Source organism: Opisthocomus hoazin, chromosome 3 (genome assembly GCF_030867145.1).
Source record: "Opisthocomus hoazin isolate bOpiHoa1 chromosome 3, bOpiHoa1.hap1, whole genome shotgun sequence".
NCBI lineage: Eukaryota > Metazoa > Chordata > Aves > Opisthocomiformes > Opisthocomidae > Opisthocomus > Opisthocomus hoazin.
The window spans coordinates 14,323,694-14,348,123 of record NC_134416.1 but is presented as its reverse complement, the minus strand read 5'-3'; the positions used below and the strand labels follow the sequence as shown (position 1 = coordinate 14,348,123).

The following is a 24,430-nucleotide window of genomic DNA, read 5'->3' as shown; positions in this document are numbered from 1 at the left end:
ACTACGTCTCATGTCATTATTAAATCAACCAAATTAAAAGAGCCCAGGATATGACTGGGGTGTGGTACTCAAAGAGAATGTTTACGAGAGTGTCCAAGTTTAGCATAAGAGAATAGGCAGGCCTGGAAACCTCATGGGAACAAGATGCATCTGTTGTTGTAGGCAGCCCCAGCAAAATGTTACTGGTTCACTAGCCTGGGGCAAGCTGCCTTGTTTTTCTTTTTCCTTCTTTCCCTTTTTTGACAGCCAAGTACAATATTAGCTTGCCTTTTTTTTTTTTTTACCATCATGAAGCAGAGGCCGGGTGAGAATATTTTGTGTCTAGACTAATAAATGTTTGTAAGGATTTTGCAAGACTGGTTTATGGGAACAGAATCCACTTTTTGTTTTTCTGCTGGAAAAAACAGCATTAAAAGCAAATGAGCACCATCCTGCATTTGTTTTAAATTGCGTATTACAGCACTGCTATTTTATGTGCAATCAATACATAATTTGGAAGAAAAATGCTTTTAAAATTCAAAGCTATCCCTGAGCAGCTAAGGTTCTCTTGGAAACTGAAGGAGGAGTCTGAAATTATTGTTCTTTTGTTTGCATCCCCCAGTGGGAAAGGCAGCACACAACTAGAAACCACTGTGCTTTGAGGCAGCATGAATCATTAAGAATAAAGATCAACCCCCCTTCATTTAAACATTAGATATTAAAACCGAATCTAGGACAAAGGCAAACTAAACAGACTCTTTCCCTCTCAAGCAGTTATTGGGTTAAATAAAACACCAAAGGGACTATACAAATCTTGTAACTTCCTCCACTGAATTAAAAGATATTTACATTTTGCAAAACATGGCCTTTCTAGATCCCAACTACAAGCATCAGCTTAATCAGTGGAAATCACTGGGATATGCAAGGGCCAAAACCTACATTTTCTTTTTAATATTTGTTTTGGAGGGCGGGGTATCTCAAGATGAAATGGCTGACTGAGCTTTTTATTTCACTGCTTAGAGTGGAAACGACTGAACCCTTCCACACACAGCGGTGCAGAGAAGCTGACCCTGGTGCAAAGCAATCTTTAGTCCCAGTCCTCCGATCAGCTCTCACCCTCAGCCCGTCTCTCTCTCCAGTCAGGTCTCTGCAGCATCTGGACTTCAACACTGCCCGGTAAGGAAGAGGGCTCCTCTTCAGTAATTCACAGATAGTGATTTGGTGAGGATTACATCCAAAAATAGGACATTCGCTGGTATAAAGGAGCACAGACCCGCAAATTCTGCCCTTAGAACTAGCTCGTGCCCATATGCATTTGGCTTAAACCGCAGTAAAAGTACTGCTTGCTCTTCGTCAGTAAGCATGTGTGACCACAGGGTACGGTGTTCGCACTGTCATCCTTCATGCAAATATTAACATACTGAAAAGCTGTCGAAGCAAAGGATTCTGAAGTAAAATTTCAGTGTATTCAGTAGCATAAAATTTCTCCCTCTCTGAACACTATGTATGATGATTAATATATGCATTTTAAAGGATGTGCACATGTGACTTTACTATGTGTGCAAAGAGTAGACTTACTTTACTTCAATATTACTCCTTTTGCCTTACTACTTCCCTCCTTTCCCCAAAAGAAACAAACAGCTGGTATTAACAAGACCTTATTTTTCTCCTGGAGGAACCAAAGAACTAGCGAAATAAAAGAAAAAAAAAAGGCACTACTTGTCAAGAATCAGATTTAAAATGAATGTTTGTGGACTGTAAGAAAAAACACCCAAAGTTGCAATAATCTCACCAAATAATAAAAAGTCTCCTTCCATCTTCTTTCTTTTAATGAAATAAAAAACCTAGTTCTCTACTCACCCACAAACTTCTCCAACAAACATCAGTAAAACTTATTAAGAAGTCAAACCTGAAATATACTAACAAGATACAAGGAGTGAAGTTGTATGGGTCTGCATCCTATCTAAACAGGAACCTACAATGCCAGCAGGGATCTTGTACACACACCAATTCCTCACACTGATCCATGCACAAAAAACTTGACCTCACACGACGCCCCAAGTATGGTGAACCTTTTGTCAGTCCAGATCCCCACTGAGAAGTCTGGAGGACAGAGAGCCATAAGCATTCATCATCACAAACAAGGCTGGATGTTGTGCAGTGCTGAATGCTCCAAAAATTTCACCAAAGCTACAAACACGTTTCATCTTGCTGAGAATCCTACGGAGAAACAGAACCCCCTGAGTTTTCGCACCTTGCTCCATCTAGCTCACCTGGCAATGGCTGCCAAGTGCCTACCTACTCCTGATACAGCTCTGATCTGCAGTGCACTCTCAGCTCCAACTCACACTGCTGAAGGCAGCTCACCTGTGTATAAAAAGGCGGTATTTTTCTACTTTGAAAGTATTTTAAAGATTAACTAGGAATCTGGACTTTCGGAAGAAGCACACAGCTGTAACTGAGGTTCAACCACCAGTCTTCAACATGCCAGGCAGTAATAACTTTTTCCCCAACTCCTTCCCCATTATGTCCCTTTTACTCTTTTTAAAACATACAACATACCTGTATCTCATTTTGATCTAATGACCAAAACAGAGCCTTACACCCATGCATAGAGCCAGTAGGAGAGTTTTCAAATCAACAGCATTTTGACATACGAAGCCCGTCTTTCCACTGTACACAGGGAGGAGGGCAATCACTTTAGTACCACGTTTTGATTAGGCTAATACATCTCAATTTTCAGGAAAGCCAAGCTGAGACCTCTACCAAGACTGCCTCAGACTATACAAACGTGCATTTCCATCTATGAAGTTCCTAGCACCGTTGTAATGTCAGAAAATGTTAAAATAATCACACCTAACCTTTGAACAAGAAAACAAGCCTTAAAACCTATATCAAACGATTGCCTAATTCACAGTATTCACTGTAAGCTAACGGCTACTGCCCATCCAACATATATGGCTCACAGCATGCTTTGAAGGGTCAGGGTGCTGAACACGTGGAACTTCCACCACAACCATTAGGAAGTTCAAAAGCTCATTTCTGTCCTCCTCTCTGGGGGGTGAATTTGGCACGCACAGCCCTCACAGAACGATGCTGGCTTTGCCAAAGAGCGAGGGCTGGTGTTAGGCACGCCTCATTACACAGTTCTGTCTGCCCACTGTTTAAGCAAAATTGCCAGCCTTCAAGGCTTCCTCCAGCAACGCCTTCTAACTGTCGGTCCCCTGGCATCGTGTTCGATTCCTTCAACTCCTAGGGAGCCCAACGGACAAGGCAGGTGAGCAACAGACTGCAAAATGCCACTGTGGAAGGGCCAAGTTGCACAGAGTGAACCTAAAATACCACACTCACTTTCTTCAATGGATCCAAACACAATTTGAAGCCTGTTCTTTGCAAGTCATAGAATCACAGAATGATTTGGCTCAGGAGCGACTTCACAGATCATCTCATTGCAACCCCCCTGCCAAGGGCAGGGACACTTCCCACCAGACCAGGTTGGCCAAAGCCCCGTCCAACCTGGCCTTGAACACTGCCAGGGAGGGGGCAGCCACAGCTTCTCTGGGCAACCTGTGCCAGGGCCTCACCACCCTCACAGTAAAGAATTTCTGGGCTGTACTAAGGTCTCCTCAGAGCCTTCTCTTCTCCAGGCTGCACAGCCCTTAGCTCTCTCAGCCTTTCCTCACAGGAGAGGTGTTCCAGCCCTCGGATCATTTTTTAATATACTGAGTTCCTTTAGACCCGTTAGGCACACGCAGAAGGATACGAAAAAGACCTGAATGGACCTTCTGAAGTTCTTTCCAGTTCCTTGATAGAAAGGCAACAGAACTGGAAATGAACCATCCGTTCAAGTGATGCAAGGCACACCATTATGAAATGCCATCTGGCTGGTACAGGATAAGGAAATGTATCATTTTCGGTGGTTTCCACCTCCACAAAAAAAGAAACAACTGCTTATGCAGCAGCAAAGTGGTTTGAATATTTGTGAAGGTCCTGAACTAGCCAGAAAAAAAAAAATCAAAAAAAGAAAGAAAAAAGGAGAGAAGGTAAATTGGAATAGAGACAATAAATTGGAATTAATGATGCTGAAAACATAAGCAATCACAACCCTTCGACAGCCTGAAGAAAGAAGCTGGTTTAATGCCTAATCTGACAAGGTTAGAAACTTAAGTAGTAACAACAGAAAATTGTATTCTTGAGGGTACATATTCAGCAGAGGTGATGCTACTTGCCCACTATTTAGGAAATTGCAAGTAAACACACAAAAAAGGGGAAAGGGTACTATATGAAAAATGGCATCACTTGTTTACAAGTCACTGACAACTCGGAGGCAAACCATCTCGGGAATTTATGGATCAATGAGCTCACATCTAAAGCGCAAGGAGAGGGAGTATTGACCATTAACACACAGAAGAGACCACCACCTCCGTGCACTGAGCTGGAAATTTTCAGAACCTTCCCCCACTCCACGACCCCAAAAACTGTTATCACACACAACAGACAACGAAAAGATCATTCTTTTAGTTTTGCCACAGCCTCAGGATTTCTAACAATTCAAAAACATAAAAATACTGCGTTTGACACTGTGGAATTCTTGACTGACCTCAGCTGGACAGGTAAAGAGGAACTGATCACCACAACAAAGATCAGCCATCACTTAGCTACAACTGATTGCGCCTTGGGTATATTTATTCCATGCAAATATAATTCAATCTCATTTCCATGTTCTTGGGGCTTTAAAGGTCCAGTTTCAGAAAGCTGGAAAAAATCCTGAACTCAAACTTGAGGGAAGAATCTGACTTCAGAGGACAATTTTCTAAGTAAGACTCTTCTGAAGTCACATCCAAACAAAAGGGTCACCAACATTAATCATAACTAGATGAAAACGTTGACCAAAACGTAATCCTTTCCCTCAGACTACATATAAACCAAGGCGGGAAAACCAGGGGGAAAGCTCAGGGATAGCCATGAGCTTCAGTGAAACGCTACAGACTGCTCAGCGAAGCGAAAGACACAAGAACACTCTTTTCGGTACATCAGGAACAAAAGCAATCCCAACAACTGCACAAAGTCCACTGTTTGACAGAAATTCTTCAGGACCGAGAAATCTGCAGAAGGCAGACCTGTTCAACACACAGCTCTAACAGCCTCCAACCACGTACTGGTACGCGGTGAGAAATCTTGTCCATTCCAGTCATAACCAACAGTGATAAATGACAGCAGTCAAGCCTGGACATCAGGACACGGGAGCCAGCTAAAGCACGCCCAGGTCATCCAGGGTGTTGCAAGGGAGCAAATCGCCCAGCAGAGTCCCCAGAAACATTACCAGGGTAGGAAAGCGTCTCTCACCCAGAGAAAAGCTCTGCCTCAGGCTGCCGGGCTTTACCAAGACAAGTTCGGGGACAGCCACGGTATACATATGCGCTACCCAAATGCGATAGCAGAGGGCTTTTCACCCTAGCAAAGCTAGTTAGAAGCAAATCATTCCAGTTATAAAAAACGGCATCTACTTCTGATGGGCTCAGGGGAATTCATTTCACCACACAAGCGGAACAGACTGCCTTGCTGGCAACGCCTGCGGACAGCAACAAGCGGGTTTTCTACACACTGCCTGCTCGCTCCCCGCAGTCCCAGTTCAGGGCAGCCCCTGAAACCAGACTGGTCAAACCCCACAGCACAGCCGTCAAAACTCCCCTCTCATTCCTACCTTTCGGGGAGCGTTTGTTTTCACCTCCAAGTCTCACAGCAAAAGCCGCTTTTTATTTCTCAGGAGGCTCGCGCGCGCTCTGACCCCCCGCACCCTCCGGACCCCTCCGGCTGCAGAGCCAGCGGCCCCGGCTCCGGCTCCCAGCCCAGAGCCGCCTCAGCCTTCGCCTCTCCGCAGGACGCCGCGCCCACAGTCACCTTCTCCGTCCTCCCGCCCGACCTGCCCACGCCGCCCCGAAACCCAGCCCCGGCACCTACCGGAGAGCGGTCGCTGCCGCAGACCCTCGGAGCGCTCTCAGCGACCCAGCACCGCCTCCATGGCGGGGCTCAGCGCGGCCGGTGCCGGTCTCCAGCGCCGCATGCCCTGACCCAGGGGAGAGCCCAGCGTCAGAGCGCGCCCCGAGACCCCGGGCACCCCCCGGAGGAACCCAGGCGCGTCCCCAGCCCCGCCCGCCCGTACCCCGCGCCGCTCCGCCGCGCCACGGGAGGCGAGACCGCTCCGGGGCCAGAACTCCATGGCTCGCCGGCCGCCCTCAGCTCGCCCCTCCGGCGGCCCGAGCGCCGGCACCGGGCCGGAACCCGCCCGCTCCCCCGGGGCGCGCCGGGACCGAACTTCTCGAGCGCCCTTCCCGGCGGGGGAACCGGAGTCGGAGGGATCTTCCCCCGCCCGGCGCCGAGCGGAGCCGCGCACCGGCTCCCGGCTCCGCAGCGGGCGCGGAGGAGGCACGGACGGACGGGGAAGGAGGAGGGGAGGGAGGGGGACGGACGGTCCGCAGCTGCGAGGGGTTCCGGGCCCGGGGGCACGCAGCAGCCCGCGCCAAAGTGTCCGCCCCCAGCTCCCCCCCGGCCGCCGCCAGACAATAGGGAGGCGGGCGGGGCGCGGCCGGCCCACCGCGCCCACCCCGCCGGGCCCGGCTCGGCCCGCCCGCCCCCGTCGGCCAGGAGCCGCCCTCGCCCCGGGGAGAGGCGCTGCCCCGGCCCCGCCGGGAGAGCACCTGGCCGCTGCCCGGGGGGACGCGGGGGCGGGCGGGCGGCACGCCTCCCCGAGGACTCGCCCTCCCGGCGCCGAGAGCCCCCTCCCTCCCCTCCCCTCCCCGCCCGCGCCGGCGGCGGGAGGCGCGAGCCCCTACCTGAGGGCGCCGCTCCGCCTCGCCCCCCCCCTCCGCCCGCCCGCCGGCCGCCTTCGCTCACGGCCGCGCCGCCATCTTGCGTTTCACAAACTACTGCACTTCTTGTGGGGCGGGGGGGCGGCGGCTGAGCCGGGAACTCCCAACGCCGCCGGCCGCCCGGGCCCTCGCCTCGCCGCCGCCCGCGGCGCCCACTCGCATCCTCCCGGCGCCTCGCTGCCCCGGGGCGGGTGCGCGGGGAGGCCGGGCAGCGGCGGCCGGGGCCTCGGCCTCCCTGGCAGGGAGCGGGAGCGGGGGAGGAGCCGCTCCGCCGCCCCGCCCGTCAGGCGGCGGACCCCCGCCGGAGGGCGGACCTGCCCCGCCGAGGCGGCAGCGGGCCGCGGAGGCTGGCCCCGCGCTCGCCGGCGGCTCCTCGCCCTTAGGGAGCGGCTGCGGAGGGGAGGAACGGGGCGGCGGGCGGTAGGTGCCGGCGGCGCCCTCGCAGCCCACTCCGCTGCCGGCGAACTTCGCCTCCGTGCTGGACCCTCCCGCCGCGCTCCCCGGCGGGTCTTGAGCTCGGCCCCGGCCCCGAGGCTCCTTCCCTGAGGCGGCCCGGGCTGTCGCTGAGGGGGGCATCGCCGCCGGAGCCCCGCACCGGTGGCCAGCGAACGCTGAAGGGGCGGCTCTGAGGGGAAAAAAACCCCACAGACGCCCTCTGTTTTCGTGTAGTTACAGAACTCGGAGAGAGGGGACCTCTTCCCTTCGCACGTACAGAGATAGTCCAGCCAGTGTTTCGTGTTGGCTCCTGCTGCGTACTTGTCAAAAATGCTGTGCTTCTGCTCACTGCTGCTTTCAGCATTGTTGGCCAGGTTTGGTCCAGACACTAAATGAGGATTATTTTTCTTAAGAAAACAAAGATGGTGCTTGTGGGAACCGTTCAGGGTTCACAGTTAATGCTTGCTCATGGAAGATCAAGGTTTACACAATTATAAAATAATTTAAAAAAAACCTGTATAGGTACAGTCTCCTGTCGAGACTGGTGCCAGGAAGGAGTCTGATCAAAGCTTTGAGGAGCAGAAGTTTGGATCCCAGGAGCGGTTCTGGCTCCTCGTCCCCACGCTGTCGCTCTGGTTCAGCTTCTCCAACTGTGACCTTGGGGAGCACGGTCAGCAAACCGCCCCGCTGCAGATCACAGAGTCATCAAGGCTGGAAAAGACCTCTAACATCACCAAGTCCAACCGCCAACCCAACACCACCCTGCCTGCTAAACCACATGTCCTGAAACGAGTGACAACAGCCAAGATCAAGTGAAGAAAAAAATGACATTTAATTCCTTTATTACCTTTCCAACATACATTAAAACGTACATTTGCAATGTAATTTTTCTTCTTCCTGTGCTTGCCATATCACCAATACACCAAGAGTGGGGCAAGCTGCTCCCAGACAGTTCTTGTTTTAAAGCCTTCAGGCTCATGCTGGTTGTTAAGGTTCTTAACGATCAAAATAATTCTCTTCATTAAAATAAAAAAAAGGTGATTACTTTTTTATTAATACACATCCAAACCATACAGAGAGAAGAAAAAATTCTGCACAGTATACAAATGTTTGGACAAACACACAAAGCAGAAACAAAGAAAATGGAAACACACCTCAGAAACCAAGCCCACACGGAGGGATTGCACAGTTTGGCATTCAGTGTCACCGCACCTTGCGTATGTGAGGTGGCCTAACGCAACAGCCATGGATCCTGCCACACAGTTTATGGCAACTGAAAGAAAATTTGATTCTCATAAAATTAAACTTTGCCTATGCTGTTATCAATTTTTTCAAAAAAGCTGTCAAATTAACTGAGAAAATTTCCCTGCTCAAGAGGCATACAGACATCTTCAAAACAGGGTACTGCTTTGCTTTTACTTAAATATATTTATCACCAACAATATATTCCCTTTCATGTAATAGACAGAATTCTCTCCTGGTCACTAGAAAACTATTTACAGTTGCACTCTGCTACAAGCCACCGGACCTGCAACTCACAATTTATATTCAAACGCGATCCTCCAGCATCAAGAAGATTGTCACCATTACAAGCAAGACTCGGCTTTACCTCAGAAAGTTACAGCAGTCAGTCTCGCTTTGTTTCAAGTCCGGTTGCTTTGACGGGCAACCATATGCCATCGCAAAAGCTCTTCTGTTTGTGGAAAAAGGGTTTCTCCGAGATCTCATCTTGAGATGGTGGATTCTATGAAAGCCACCTGAGGTGCTACCAGGTCATTAAAAGAAATTACCTCTGAACTGCATGAAGAGGTTTCTAAAGCATTTACTTTTCACACGCCTAAACGAGATTGGTTGAAAACTTTTATTTAATATGCAGTGGACTGTCCAGCACCACAGACCACTTCAGAAAAATGTATCGCCACAAGCTGAAAAACAATGATAAAAGTTCATCAAGATTTCCATCGTTTTCTTCTAAAGAGAAGCACTGAAATGTCTGGGAGATGTTCAGGTCTGCAGCATTCCAAAGGCAATCATAGCGGGATGTCACATAAAAATATGTATCTAGCTATAGCACAAAAATATCAAATAAATGCAAACAAAGGACTTCAGCTTTCTTAATAAATTTTAAGATATATTTAGTATCTGTATAAATATATATGTAGAAGTAATCTATTGAATTCTGCAGATAACAAACGGTGTGTAACGAAAAGAAAACATTCCAGAGTTGAAGTCTGCTGAAATCAAGTATCACTGAGTGTGAGTGAAGGCTGCAATTTCTTTCTTCATTTCCTAGTAAGAAAAAAAGACAAACCAGCAGTCAGCGTGAAGAAAAGCTCAAGCACCCTGTTTATTTCTTCATCAAAAGAATAGAGAATCTGTACATACATACAACTGTTAGAAGTATTTAGCAAATACATGTGCTCCCACCACCAGCACAGTGTCTGTCCTTCCAGCGTCTCTCTAGCTTCAAACGCATCCTTATGCATCCAAACTAGAGAGCAGGCCAGAGGGAGCGTAGGGATCTGTATCAGCAGTGGCTTCACCAATTAGAAAGAGGAGACAGTTCCTGAAAAGCCACAGCTAAAAGCTGGAAATTCTGTTTTCTGCATTGAATAAGGACTTGTTAAAGTCTCTCTCTTCGTACGGTAGAGCTTGCCCCTGACTGACTTGCGCAGTCAAGGATCTGAGGATCCTGAAGCGGAAGGCTGAAGATCCAATCCATCTAAATCACCTCAGTACTGGGAATGCCTGACTGGGACCACGGGTGCCTCTGGAAGATTTCTGCCGAGTTCTGACAACTCAGAAATCCTCTGTTACAGGAAGAGATCTGAGCATTTGACTCATCAGCATTAAATCAGCATGGTTTTGCAATATGGATCAATTTCTTCCAGACTGAAATGAAAAAGTCTCGAAACACAGGCACCTGAGCAGTACAGAGTAGTGCTACATAGGCATGACGTCCGGAGCACACAAGTACATACCCGTAACACACACATGCGTCACAGTGATAGAAAGGGCTAGAAGACAAAAAAAATTTACCTTCACCAATTCGGTTTTGTCGTAATCTTCCCGATGGCGGTAAATGCACTGACTGAGAATAGCATACAGTCTTTCCAACTGAAATATATTGAAGTTCTTTGTTGTCACAGTGACAAAATGCAGCAGTTGCTGAAGAAAAAAAAATGGAAACTGCAAGTTTAGAATAGCACAGGATCCTTTGAACAAGCTCTTCATGTTTTCAGAAGCTAAACAATAACAGTACAACACAAGTGACATCCTACTTTCTTATATTGTTAAAATAGGAGTGACAGTTCAGAGAACAGATTAAATCTCTCACAAGATGTAACTGGAGAAAATGCGTTCATTTTTCATACTTCAGAGAAAAGGATGGCTTAAATTGCAGACAATATTTCATTACTAATCAATCACATCAACGATCGTCACTGCGAATCAATTGCTGCCAGAACAGCAGGCAAGGACACAACCCACTTTGTTGTAGAGTCGCTGCCACAGCAAAGCCACTGTTGAATTTCGTTAGAGTCACTGCTGCTGCAACGCAGGGCACCGTAAAATGGATCTTTGGGAGGGAGGCTACACATCCTCTAGCTACAGCTGTGCCGGCTGGAAACGGAAGCATCCTTGGGTGCTCCCCGTTCCCCAGGAGCCGAGCACGTCCTGTGCCTGCAGCTCTGCTGGCAGAACGCACCGCCCAAGGGGCTGAGGCAGGTCGGGAAGCACAGCTGGATCAGTCACCTCCTACCTTTAACCTGGATAAACCAGCAAAGTGGCTCTGCCTGTAGCAGATCACCAGCTCTTACACAGTCCTTTCTGTTCCCAAAGGTGTGAATGGGATTGCCTCTGGGAAAGCAACCCCAACAAGCCAGCGGCACCACCTTCTTCCACTGCGGCCGCTGTTCAGTGTCTGCGTGTTGTGTGAGGCTGTAAAGACGTAGCTCAAGAGAGCAGCCACTCCAAAGGAAAATATTACTGCCTTGCCACTGCCTGTCATCAAACTCTGCCTCCCTCAGATCAACCAGCACAGAACCTGAGTATTCCCCTCAGCTTCATTCCACACAACATGCAGGTTAAGACGCACACAAAACACGCAGTGTGCGTTCAGCTGCTGCAAACAGAAAAGGCAGGGTGTGACAGAGGTGTATGGTCAACGTCCCGCGTGAAACTAGTTCTAACTGCTGCCACACAGACAACCGCATGCTCTTCTCTGTGTTCCTAAAATTCTAGTCCTACTGCCAAGCAAAGAAACAAAAAAACACCCCCCCCCCGCCCCCCAAAAAACCCCAAGCAGCTCCATTTTGAAGGTTCACCTAGCTTATTCACTGCAGGCAAGTTCCAAAGAGGCTGTGTGGTACGAGCAGCTAGTTCCAACGGCACCCATGTTAATGAACAAAGGTTTCTAAAAGACGCGTTTCGTGACTGTAGCTCTGCTCATAGCTGAAAGCTAAATAAGCTGAAACACATATACGAGCTCTACCATACCATTTCTCCAATGCAAAATTCTAACACTGGATTCTGAAAGAATTTCAGAAAAGTAGATAGTAGTATTTTATCCTGCTAACTTCAGAGTTGAAGTCACCACTGCTAGAAATAAAGGTACTTTTCAGGTTCCCAATAAATGAAAACACACAAAACCCAACCCAAACCCCCAAATCCATCATAAAAACTGTCACGACATTAATAACAGTACTAGGACTAGTAGGTTGTCAGTGGGCTATTTTAAAATTCAACAAGCCCTTCTAAATTAACAATCCGGAAGACAACCCAGTCTCCTCAAATTTAGTTCTCCAAAAGCAAGAACAGCAGTCTACACCAGGTGTGGAAACACAACAGTCATAGGCCGCTACAGGCTGACTTATTGCACAAGGTCTATATCCTTCCCATACATTGTTTTAACTGGCATTGGTTAACAACTGACTTCATTTACAACTGTCCATGTAGCAAGAGAACGTTCTTCTTCAGTATTAACAAAATTGAAATGATACTTACTTTGAGCTCACAGTAATCCACAATCACTGGCTGGGTGAGAATTCCCTTTGCTTTCTCGACACCCATCACCTGTTGCTCTTCCATCCAAGAATGTCTCGCCTGAGCCACACAGTGTACCAACGAATCTGGAATGACACACAGTTCTTAGGCAGGGATTTTTGTTTCTCTGCAATACAGCATCAGTGAAGTATTCTGCACCTGGAATGCAATCTCTCTCTCTGCAATGACAATCAGAGACCATTTTTTTCCACTGAGAAATCCCCGACTTGTACTTTCTTTCTGGTAAAAGTCACTGCTCCATAAAAATTCCAAACTCGGACACAGAAGAAAACCCACCAGAGAAAAAGGCAGGGCAAAACCAGGAGGAAAAAAAAAAAAAAAGACAGTCACGTTGCCATTACAGCACTGCATGGTAAAACTCCAAGGTCATTTCGGTTAGGAAACACATCCTATCACAGAATCACAGAATGTTCGGGGTTGGAAGGGACCTCTGTGGGTCATCTAGTCCAACCCCCCTGCCAAAGCAGGGTCACCTACAGCAGGCTGCACAGGACCCCGACTGCAACCATGAGGACATAAGTCTCCTATTCCACAGGGCACTCTGGACCCACACTGCTTGAAGTACAACTTTTCACCTTACGCTGCTCGCTAGTGGGAAGATACTCACACAACAAAAGAAAGCCAACAATTGTTTTTCAGTTAGGTACCATCTGACCAACAAACTTCAGATCCAAAAAACCAGCAGCTGCAGAAAAACAGGAGTTTGGCTAGCATAACGAGAGGGGCAGCACCATTATGCAAGAAACACCGGGTGCCGATTTTAGAGAGAGCCAACAGCAATACCAGAATGCGACTGAAGGCGGTTAAAACCTAACAAGCAGTGTAATCTTCCTCATGGAGAAAAAGGAGCCAAATGACCTATTTGACCTTTCGCCTACCATTTGAATCTCCGTCTGCAGAACTTTCTGCTATTTGGCAATCCAGCATTTCACTCTCCTTTCTTCGCTCGGAATGTTCAGGAAGCACGACACTCTTCTTTTCAGAAGCCGATTTCGCCACAAACACAACTAACCTTCTCTCATTTTCAGCCCCAGATTTATTTTCCTTCCCATTTTTCTGTCGTTCTTGAAGGACGTTTTCATTTTCTTCCATAGAAGAATCCTGTGTGGACCCACCTTCAGTGAAACCGGTGTTAGAAACATGTTTTTCTGAAGGCTCTTCATCACTCTCGGCTTCATTTTGGTCTTCCGGAACTTTATTCTCTTTATTGAACTGAAAATTCTTCTTCTTTGCTGCAATACCTGCAGATCTTTTGTTCATTCTGCGTTTTCTTTTTGACCTATCTACAAAGAGATATCAGAAAAAGTAAGCCATAACATTACGAAAACAGTTCTTCCTTCAAAATCCAGCATCCTCATCTATGGTAGCAATTTAGAAGCCTTTAAAAGTCAGCTAGGCCATCAAGGCCAGGGTCTCACAACGTAAACCAACCACGGCACTTGAACTTCATAACCATATTGAATGAATCGCCTCTGGCTTTACCTCACATTTTGAAGCAAATTAACAAAATGTAATGCCTCTGGCATGAAGAACCAGGCATCACAGAAACCTGTTGTGTCACAAGAACAGAGGAGTTCTCAGTGACTTTCGCACCTTCTCCAAGGAAGTCTGAATAAAAACGCAACTTGCCGTTAGCACGGGGTGTACTGGAATCTACAGGCGCTGCTGGCATCTTCGTTATCTTCATTTTTTCCTTACACTTCGGGTCTGTTTTCGTACACTCAGGAACAGAGTTCTGCTTGGGCATGACATGGTAGTAAGATGGAGCATACTTGGAAGAGGTGCAACCTTGCAAGAAAGAACAGATAGCACAGAACTGGGTCTTGCACTGTTGGTTACAACATACCGAGACAAGTCTGAAAATCCTCAGGGTCAAAAAACACACCTCTTTTCAGACGAGATTCTTTGATTTCTTTACAGCGCTGTTCAAAGTCTTCATCCATTTCTTCCCTCACTATGGCGTATGCAGTATCGCGCAAAGTGCAAGCTTTGTGCCTAATGAGACGATCTGAAATTTTACAGTCGGAACTGAGTATTTTCTACCAGCCAGTGAAATCCTTTATTTTGATTACTGAGAAACATTTTGCTCTTTTCGTAGGTAGATGCTGAAAGGTCATCCCAATGAGTATTTTCAGCATAACAACATAGAAGTTAATTACTAAAGCAAAAGCATTAGTTACTTATCAACACTTCTATCCCAATTTCATGCCCAAGCAGTTTAATGCTACAATATTTACAACCTGGGAAGAAATGCTCTCTGTGTATGTTTAAAATGATCTAATCCCAAGTGTACTGGCCACAGATGACATTTATCAACTGACACATTTAATTTTCTCCAGATTAGGGATAAAAACATATCCTCACCTCCAGGATCTTTATCTGGGTTGTACTCTAGAGCATTGCTACAGATTAGATCGACGTCTTTTAGAAAATCTCCTGCGGTTTGGTATTGGTGCAAGTCAATCTTAGACAGAACTGTCGAAAGGTCCATGGGCTGTTTAATAACTGACTCATAATCGGGTACCTACAAATGAAATATACGTGGTGCTCAGAGATTTCACACAGTAGCTACTAAAATGAATTATTTTAATAAAGTCAAGTAAAGGACTTCTTAAAAACCCCAGATATTTCTGACACACCCAAAGATGCGGAAATTAATCAGTTTCTTGAAAACAGAAGGGCTCTTTCAGGTGTCTTTCAAGAGATGGAACACAAGAGGAGGGAAGAAAAGAAGCAGGGAAGTCAGAAGTACGTGTGGGGCAGAGAAGGGAACAGGCACCCAGAGTCGGATTCATTTCACTTCACTTCAGAAAATCACAGCAAAGAAACCTTTCTTGGTAAAGTCACCCGAGATTCTCTTTGTTGTTGGCAGCAAGAAAAAGGCTGCAGGCATTGCACCTTTGAAGTATCCGTCCTGAGTGTCTACTTTAGAATGAAGTAACTGGACCCAGAGGTACCAATTTCTCCACTCAGACCATGAAAGGACCCTAATGACTAGTTTAGATGAGGACATCTGTGTTTGTTTTGACTATTCCTATCTCAGAAGCTACAAGTAAAGGGAAAGACAAGTCAGTGGATGCTTAGGGGAACAGCCCTTTGCCTGAAACACAAAGCTGGACTAAAATTGGAGCTGACTTTGAACTACACGCCCCTGGCTTCGACCTATTCAATAAATCGAATGAGAAAAAGAGACCGAAGAAGTGCATGGGAGGAAGAAGAAACCACACAGCCCTCACCGCTGATCTAATGCTGAGGAGCCTGAGACAACACAGAGAACGGAATCTTAAAATTTAGTTTTAAAACTGCTGCTCTACTCCTGTTCTCACAGAAACTACTGACAGTCAATTAAAGAGCATTCGGTTTTATTAAAACACTCCTATAGATACTGTTTATAATTATAAAGACAGAGATCTCTGTGCTTTTCAGTGCTGCAACGTGCCTACATAGAAAATCCTTTCATGAGCAAACCGTGCTGGCCTTTGGTCTAACTGGCAGTTGTGCTAGAGGATTGTTGTAGGTCCCTTCCACCTGAAATATTCTAAAGCGCTAAAGACATTTTAGAAGGAATACGGGGCTTTCCGTGAACGCTCACATAACTGACGCTTGAGAGCCTCAAGGAGTTAGCAAAAGTAAAAGCAAAATTCACTTCCTGCTTCTTGAAAAATCAGAATAGTACGGTCCTAAAAGCAAAGATAAACCTTCCTATAAAGAGCACACAAACACTGAGAAATACAGAGAGAAATTATGAACACAGACAGCTAAAATGGTATTACAGATGAACACTAAGTTACCTCCTCTGGGTCAACAGGCTTCGTAAATGCTCTGAAACGCCTGTCAACGGCAAGCCTGTGAGTCACATCCCTTAAGAAAATCCGCAGTTCACGCAGAGTATCCTCCTCCTGCTCCTCCAGCCGCTTTATTTCTTCCTCTGTCAGCTGTGGAGGCTTAGGCGGCGGTGCTGCAGGCAGTACTTCCAACGTCCGCCAAGCTTCTATTAATCAGAAACTTTTAGTCAACTTACAGTACTCAGATACAAGCATATGGAAAAGTATTGATAGAAGATTACCACCAAAGCATGTACTTTCTAGCTGTTAACTCACAATTAGCAAAGATTTATACGTGGAATACCCTCACCTGCGTTGCTTTTTGACACAGGACTTTTAGCAGCTTGATTGATAATGACGTCCTCAAAAAACATTCTTCTTTCTTCCTTGGTAGGCAACTGGATTTTGAACACTTCTCCATAATCATTAATAAACAATTCTTTTATCTAAAGCATGAGGTGAAAATGTATTTCAGATATAAGGCCACACAAATTCATATTGTATTCCAAAAAGATCAGTATCTTTCTACGTTAAGCTGAATAATCATCTGGATAAGACAAACTGTGAACAGTTATCTTCTTGGCCTTAAAAGGCCACATTGTTAGCATGGTGAATTAAAATCTCTTCTCAAAGGAACACCTCAAGAGAACACACAACTCTGGGAAGGGACCATATGATACACTGATGAAGTGGTGACAGTCACCACCTCCAAGACTGCTTATTTTGTGTTTACCTGCCTCGCTGTCCTTTAGTTTCAATCGTTATGGCAACTACAGAGGGAAGAGGCAGGCTTCAAACAAGTGCCAGGGCCTTTTGGTAAGGTGTTTTTTTTTGGTTTGGGGTTTGTTTTTTCTTTTTTAAATTAATTACTTAAAATGATGTGTCTGAAGTTGCATACTTCCAAGTTTTACTCCCATTTTTCAATCTCTACTACCATCAAGTCTGGAAGGAATTCCAATACTTAGTTGAGAAGGCATTTATTAGCAGTATAAAAACTTCTGCAGAAAGTTCAGCCCTTTCAAAGCCTTTGATGATAAACACATCTAGGTAAACTCCCCCTGCCTTCCCACTAACTGAGACAAAATAATCAGAGCAGAATATTCCCATTTTGAACGCCTGCCTTTGATGCGCACTCTCAGAGGTCGAGAAAGCTAAGCATGTACTCTTACTGAATTTTGTTAAGGAATACAACTAAAAATTCATTTCCAAGTTACTTCAACAGAACTTGGAATTCGGCTTTCTAATTTGTACTGCTTTCACCTATATGAAGAAAGAAATAGAAGTTTTTAGTGAAGAATTCAACTCTGAAATTCCATTCCATCATTAACAACCTGACCACCGTACCACTACAATAAAAATATCTTTCACTTTTCAGAAACAATGTTTTCAGTCAAAATAGCTTTTTCCCTTTCCATTTCAAGCACCGTATATTCTTGACTAAGTACATACCTAACCACCTTGAAGTCACTGCAATTACTGTCTGAAGTCAATTTAGACATTTGTCTCTTAAGCATGATGGTGTGAGAAGGGGAGAAAGTTTGGTCAGCCAATCTCTTTACTCAGAAGACACTGTAGACAAACGCTTTCTGCACTGTTTTGTCTAAGGAAATTTTCAGAGACCTGGGGAGGGTGCTTGAGTAATAACAGCATGAATTTGCTTAAGAGTGCACCATACTCCAATGCTTAAAGGATTTATCCATTAACAAAAAATTGAATAAAAAAGAAAAGTATTGACAGAAATACCTCTTTTGGGAGATCTGCGTGACACACATCAGATGTTGCAAGCAGCAAAACTGGAGCAAATGTCGGAATGTTCTGCAGTAGTGTCATAAAAGTAGCTTTCAGTGCAACTCCAACAGCCTCCCACCACAAATGAATATGGGGGATATAAATTATACTTGGTGTCATTCTTTGAGCGTCTCGCATCAACTGGGAAAAATGAAAGCTTGGATCAGAACACTAAACCATGTGGAACAGGAGCTACGTATCGGTCAGACCTGAATCTCTGCCTGGTTTCAAAACTGCTTAGGAGTAAGATAACTCCCAGACAGCCTCACAACTTGGCCGGTGTGGTGGTCTGCCTGAAAGGACAAGACTGACCCTTCAGCAAGACGTAGACGTGGTAGTTACGTGACCGCATCACATAACAGAAAAGGGATTATTCCTCTATGTGACAAAATGAGTATCCAGCCATGTAATGTGTCTGTCCTTACTTGTACAGCTCTCAAATACTGCTACTAAGGTCAAAATATTTGAATACAGTGATGCCACCCAGTGAAATGCATTTCCTGCCTAAAAGTAAAAAAGAAGATGGCACTAATTCTGCTTCTATTTCCTTTTCCTAGTTAAGAAAACACACCAGTGTACAAAAGGTCCATGAGTTTTAATGCATTTACTGCATATACTGCAGCAATACAATACAAGCTGTACATTTTTCAGATAAGAAACACTTCTTTTCCCCAGAACCTTGATTGCCTTAGAAATACAACAAAAAAGAAGGCTACAAAAAGTGCATGACCCGCAGTCAGGCTGATGCACAGCCATCTACTGGGAGCACAGAGGCTTAAAAAGCAATGAAAACAACCTTCTGGATCCCACCGAGATGGGCAGAATTTCTTGCCCATGAAGAGCGGTTTATCAGCAGCACCTCCCAGCTTCCTGAGCTGCTAGCAGCATCCTCACCGTTTAATTTGGAATGGAAAAAATGGGCATGTAAAGCATCCTTACCTTACTGGGTATCATTCCGTCTAGAAGATAAGAGGATTCTCAGAACTAAACCTAACAGCACACTCAAACCAGGCCAACTCTATGAACAATGAATTCTCCTTACTTTACAGACAGTTCATTCATCCCATGAGATTAAAGAGAGAAAAAAAGATACCTGTGCACATGTTTCTTCTGGTAATGTGGTGCTAGCAAACAAAATGGATAGGTCTAGCGTATAAACTGGGAACTTTTCCAGGGCATGAATTACTGCAGGTGCCAGATGAGAAGCTTGCCCATATCCTGCCTCTCCAACTAGTAAGAACCGTGGCCTGCAGGACGTTGGCTGGTAATAAGCGTTTCTAGAACAACAACAAGAAAGTACGTCGCAAAATGAAGTGGAAGTGATGAATAGGCACACAGATGTTAAAATTTTTTTCGTATCTATCTATCTATATATTTAAATACTCTCCATATTCCAGCAAATAGTAAGCTGGTCTGTGATCAAGACGACTATCAAAGCCCGTTTTGTTACAAACTTGTACCATACCTCCCCTAAGAAATCCTGCCTGGGTTAAGTAACAGCTCTTAAATCACACAGGGGGATTGTCCAGCTAAACACACACACAACTGCTCAGTAGCCTGAGATGGGAAAGAATAACAACTCTCTCTCAGCACACACCAATCTGGATCTCTTCACCGCCCGTACAGTAGGTCGTGAGTTTAAGTAACTGTGAGATCTCTACGCCTGTCAAGTGTAGCTGAAATTTGGCCATAGGTACTGGAGCTAGTGGGAAGGAAGGAGCAGAAGAACATTTCTAGAGAAAAAACGCCGTGGGCACTGAAACACGTTCGCTGTATCTGAAGAAGTACACAAATGGATTTATTAAATTACAGCAGTACGCTAAATACGTATAAGATTTATATTTATTCAGTCAGAAATTCTAACTGCTTAATCTTTGAATCATGTATTAATTTCCTAGTCATCTTGCTTTACTAGCATGAAGCGCATTTGTGAAGAGCACTTGTTTCTTCCACCACAATAAACACTGTTGGACCTTTGCTGGCTGAAACCCAAGATCCTACAGACCTAACCGAGCTCAGCACGTCAGAAGATTTTCTGGACAGCACAGCAATAGATATTGAGAAAAATAACTGACCAAACAGTGATCGCAACATTCTGTTTCTTCAACCCTTGGCTTATACGACTTCCACAGTAAAATGTCAAAAGATTAACATCAACTTAGTAGGCTAAAGGCACAAACCACAGACACGGTTTAAGTTTTTCTCACACTGTTTTAACAAACCATTTCTCTATTTTGTTTCTGCTACAGAATTCACGAATGCTTCAACAATCTTGGGAGGCAGAAGGGCAAAAGATGGCTACACAAATCCATACAGGTTTTATTGTTAAAAGGACAGACAGCACATTTCTTTAGTCTTGAGTCTTTCAAGGAATACCATGGATTAAATCGACATGTCTGAATAGTCTGTGGACCACTCTGACTTAGGAGGAGAGGGCTGGGGCCATTTAGTTGGATGGATTATGGCCGCGTACTCCGTTAGAACGTCAGCACCCAGCTGGATCTCCACACTTACTTCTTACAAATAGTGATCAACACACACACATTTTACTCCTTCAGCTACCACCCCTCACACCAGAACTGTTTTCAGACCCAGCCATCTTTAAAATGTAAACATACAGCTGACAAACATTTACCTGCTGAAATTGAGGAATTTTTTCTGCTGTGTACCAGGCACTTGATGTGTTGCCTGGTCTTCAAAGATTGATGGTGATTCCTCATCACTGTCAACTGCACCATTTCTTAAAACATCATTTAAACTGTCTGAAAGACAAGAGAGGTTTGTTAACTTTCCTGAATAGTCTGTATCTGGCTCCTGCATTAATACAGCTTCTCAGGCGGTGCTGGAAACCCCTTAGCTTGTAGTTCTTCATTTGAGGGCACACGTTGATTGCTGTTTTCTGAAGAGTTCATCCTACCACAGATCTAAGGAGATTGCACAAGTCTCTACAAAGCTGTCCTACATCCCGTGATTTGCTTAAGGTGTATCTCTCTGGTGGTGAAAACTTGGGAGGATTTTTCCTTAGAAAAAAAATGACTGGGGACAATGTCTGTAGTTCCTAGACACCTGAAAAACCCAACAAGGCCACTTCCTTCTGGAGCAGGTTCACCCACTGGAAGTGGGGGAATTAAGTGAACGTGATGGCCGCAGACTTCCATTTGTCTGGGACTGGAGAGTCAGAATGTACAGACCAACCCATCTTCTAAACAAGGCTCCTCAAAGATCACCGGACAGGGAGATAACGGAAGGCGGACAACAGAGAGCGGACGCAATTACCAATCCGCCGGCCTCTCTGCTTTTATTTTGTTGGTGGATTTCTGCCTCTCTTTTACCAACACGAACCTATCTCCCAGCTCTACTGCGGTTAACGCTGGTAGGATATTCTCAAGGGATCAGCATCATAACTCCTCAGGGATCTCCATTAATCATGAGTGGAGTGAGTTGAACAATTCATTTGCTCTCACCAACAGACAGACTAAACCCGATCCAGGCTGACGCAGTTAGGAGCGTGAACTCACATGTGCTATGCAAGCCAAGCCCCAAAGTACACACTACTAAAACATTCGGAGCTCATATGCAAGTGCACAGTGTGATCCACGAACATTTATATGACGAGAATGTGGTTAAAAATCATGATAGCTAGAACAGTATTTAGCTTAAACCATTTACATTTGTATTGTGGTCCTGACATTCTTCAGACAGGAATTAGAAGCATTCCTGGGAAAATGCCCTTCACCCCCCCATTTAAGTAGTTATTTTCAAGGAGGTGCCTCATACATGAAGCCTTAAATCCCTCTCTACAAATGATACATCTTAGCTGCTGTCAGAAACAGGGTGCTCTAGTACAGAACGCATCCTTCTCTACTGCTTTTTGCGAGTCATGCACAGCTCCCATCCAGCCCTTCAGTGTAGAATCCAGCATAAAAACTACGCACAGTATTCCTGAAATAAAGGCGTGCACAGGCACATGATAGAATTCTACTGTCATCGCGGCTGAGAGGTTTGTGTATGTCAGTTGCACCAGTCGGAAGTTTTTGCTCTGGCAGAAGTTTAAAGAAGTGGATGTTACTGTTCTACCTTGCTGTTGGTTCTTCTCTAGCGCAAGCTCTGCATGGGGAAATACTCTCTGCAAGGCTTCTAAAATTCCTGCTAGTGTGTTTTCCAGCAGTGGTTTTGACATAGGTGGTAGCGCTCGCCCAGGTGAAGCCACAGCCCTCTGTGAAGCTGGAACAGTCTTCTGCATCGCCACGACAAAATCCTTCGCTGTTATTTCAATAGAAGCGACATCTAACTGCAGTTTCTCACTACTTTGGTAGATCTGAGGATAGCGCCGGCGCAAAGCACACAAGACAGCCTCAGCACACAAGGATTTAATATCAGCGCCACAGTATCCTAATAAACAAAACAAGAATCAAATGTTACGTTGGTCTCAGGCAACACAGAAGTCAAGGCCAAGGCTGCCCAAGTGCAACACTGAAAGATTTTGTATGCAGCCACAAATTAACAGGTTCAGAGAGAACTGACAGGGTTACTGCACTGCAGAGAAGTTCTGTTACGGGGCTCGCAGCCTGAGGCCCAGCACCTTGGAAGCAGCCTCCTAATCAAAGCTCTGCTCCTGAGGAAGATGCCCAAAATCCATTCAATGTTCTGAGAGACAAAGAAAATTAAAAGAAAAGAAGCATCTGACTTTGTCTGCCCCCAAGGCGAGCCAGCTGCCTCACTGCCTCGCCCTGCAGCAAGGCACAAGAGCTCGAGGACTGCCCGGTAGAAGCTCAGGTTCCCAAGGACTCAGTCACGCGCAGCAACTCACCTGGTTTTCCAACTTACCAACGCATTTTTCAGCTAGCTCTTCAAGAAACATGTCCAATGGTTTAGGGGTCCAGTCTCGTGTGTGAATCTTGAAAATCTCTTTTCTAGCCTGGAAACAAAATGGTTGCATTGGAGTTTGTCCTAAGATTTCTCTTAAAATCCAGCAATTCTCAACTTGTTACATTAAACTTTTCTCCCGGGGGCCTGCAGCCAAATAAAAGGCATTTATAGCTTCCATAAAAAGTTAGTTTCCACAAGTATCAAACCTAATGACCCTGAGGAAAAAAAACTGTAGTAAAAAACTTCTCTGCAAACAGCGATTTTTCATCACAGAAAATTCTCTCAAATTTCTCTGATCTTAAGACTTTCACTGAAGTATTTCCTGCTACAGAGATTAATTATTGCAGATTTCTAGAATTCTTCCCCAGGAGGGAATCACACTAGTACATCTGTTTCATGGCACCTCCTCTCCTGCCCCGGAAACCAGATAAAAGCCAGAGACAAATGTTTGTGTTAAATACACTCTTTGGTGCACTTCTACTGGCCTTCAACCCAACAAGCATTTTATCCTTTCCCCAAAAAGCAGTAGTAAAACAAGTATCAGTGACAGCCAGAGAAAAACCACAAAAACAGGGTTCCAGTTTCGCACAGTATCTTCCCCCCCCAATATTTTTTGGTTGCTTGATACGTATTTTTTCATTGCTTAGCTGTCGCCATTGCACTAGAAGCTTCCCAAACCCTGCACCTGGGCAGTGTACCACATCCTTGTCCAACTCCCTGTTAGTAAGTGCCAGTGAGAAGGTCAGATCCGAAAATACGTGTAGGTGTCTCCCAGGATACCCAGCCTGGGAACAATCCAACGCAGGTACATCTACTATCTGTTCACAAACCAAGAACTGAGAGCAAAGGCACTTCAGGAGCAAAGTGCCTAAGTGGATGAAATAAGGAAGCAAACATGAACCACTTGGGGAATGAAAAAATTTTAATTCACTCCAGCACCAGCCTTAAGAAGAGTTTTTTGTCAGCAGAAAGGAATTCTTGTGCACACACCATGTCTTTCATTTTCAAGATGAGATTGCAGTACTTGATAGCTAATTCAGACATGCATCCTTACTTACACATTTCAGGGACTAGCAACATCCCATTTTCCTGGCTGGTCCCAGTGAAACCAAAACTAATTATAAAACCAACTCCCTATTGAAATCAGCTGAATCCTACATACTCAGTACCAGATCTGCCCTCCACAGTACAACACAGTCTCTCCAGATAGCCCTCCTTCACCCAAGTTGTGCAACACTGATTTTGACTTTAACTGCTCCGTGATACTGCATTGTCAGGTACTTCTATCATAAAGATGGACTTTGCCACCTCAGCATTAAGGCTGAGTTGAAGTTCTGACCTCTTTATTCGGCAAGCTGAAGAGGAACTCTCGATCAAAGCGTCCGGGTCTTCGCAAAGCTGGATCTACAGAATCCAGTCTGTTGGTGGCTCCGATTACCACAATCTCTCCTCTGCTGTCTAAGCCATCCATAAGTGCCAGAAGTGTTGATACAATAGAGCTAAAAGAAAAATTACTAGTTTAGTAAATTTTGTTACGTTCTACACATGACCTTCTCCAGTGATCTCTCAAAAATGACAAGCTTTTATTGATGAGATGCTGGT

General features: G+C 45.4%; 2 protein-coding genes across 10 annotated transcripts in view; both read right to left on the bottom strand.

The window, feature by feature from the left end:
- The window catches only part of ZHX1 (zinc fingers and homeoboxes 1), a 28,094-nt gene extending 21,103 nt beyond the window's left edge, over positions 1-6,991 (bottom strand). For 5 of the 9 annotated variants that reach the window (XR_012763379.1, XR_012763381.1, XR_012763380.1 and 2 more), the window contains exons 1-2: positions 6,143-6,499; positions 5,941-6,046 (exon numbers count right to left, since the gene is read on the bottom strand). The gene's annotated coding sequence lies outside the window, so the exon portion shown is untranslated. Of the gene's footprint in view, positions 1-5,940; positions 6,088-6,142; positions 6,500-6,812 lie in introns of those variants that run through there. The other 4 variants (XM_075415608.1, XM_075415607.1, XM_075415609.1 and 1 more) reach the window with 4 other exon arrangements.
- Positions 6,992-8,091: 1,100 nt separating this feature from the next.
- The window catches only part of ATAD2 (ATPase family AAA domain containing 2), a 33,421-nt gene continuing 17,082 nt past the window's right edge, over positions 8,092-24,430 (bottom strand). The window contains exons 14-28 of the mRNA XM_075415604.1: positions 24,168-24,327; positions 22,787-22,877; positions 22,037-22,351; positions 20,595-20,721; positions 19,053-19,236; positions 17,915-18,100; positions 16,482-16,617; positions 16,139-16,338; positions 14,712-14,871; positions 14,233-14,355; positions 13,973-14,135; positions 13,226-13,626; positions 12,288-12,412; positions 10,323-10,451; positions 8,092-9,572 (exon numbers count right to left, since the gene is read on the bottom strand). Coding sequence (XP_075271719.1) covers positions 9,531-9,572; positions 10,323-10,451; positions 12,288-12,412; positions 13,226-13,626; positions 13,973-14,135; positions 14,233-14,355; positions 14,712-14,871; positions 16,139-16,338; positions 16,482-16,617; positions 17,915-18,100; positions 19,053-19,236; positions 20,595-20,721; positions 22,037-22,351; positions 22,787-22,877; positions 24,168-24,327 — 2,542 coding nt within the window. The 3' untranslated portion in view covers positions 8,092-9,530. The remainder of the gene's footprint in view (positions 9,573-10,322; positions 10,452-12,287; positions 12,413-13,225; positions 13,627-13,972; positions 14,136-14,232; positions 14,356-14,711; positions 14,872-16,138; positions 16,339-16,481; positions 16,618-17,914; positions 18,101-19,052; positions 19,237-20,594; positions 20,722-22,036; positions 22,352-22,786; positions 22,878-24,167; positions 24,328-24,430) is intronic.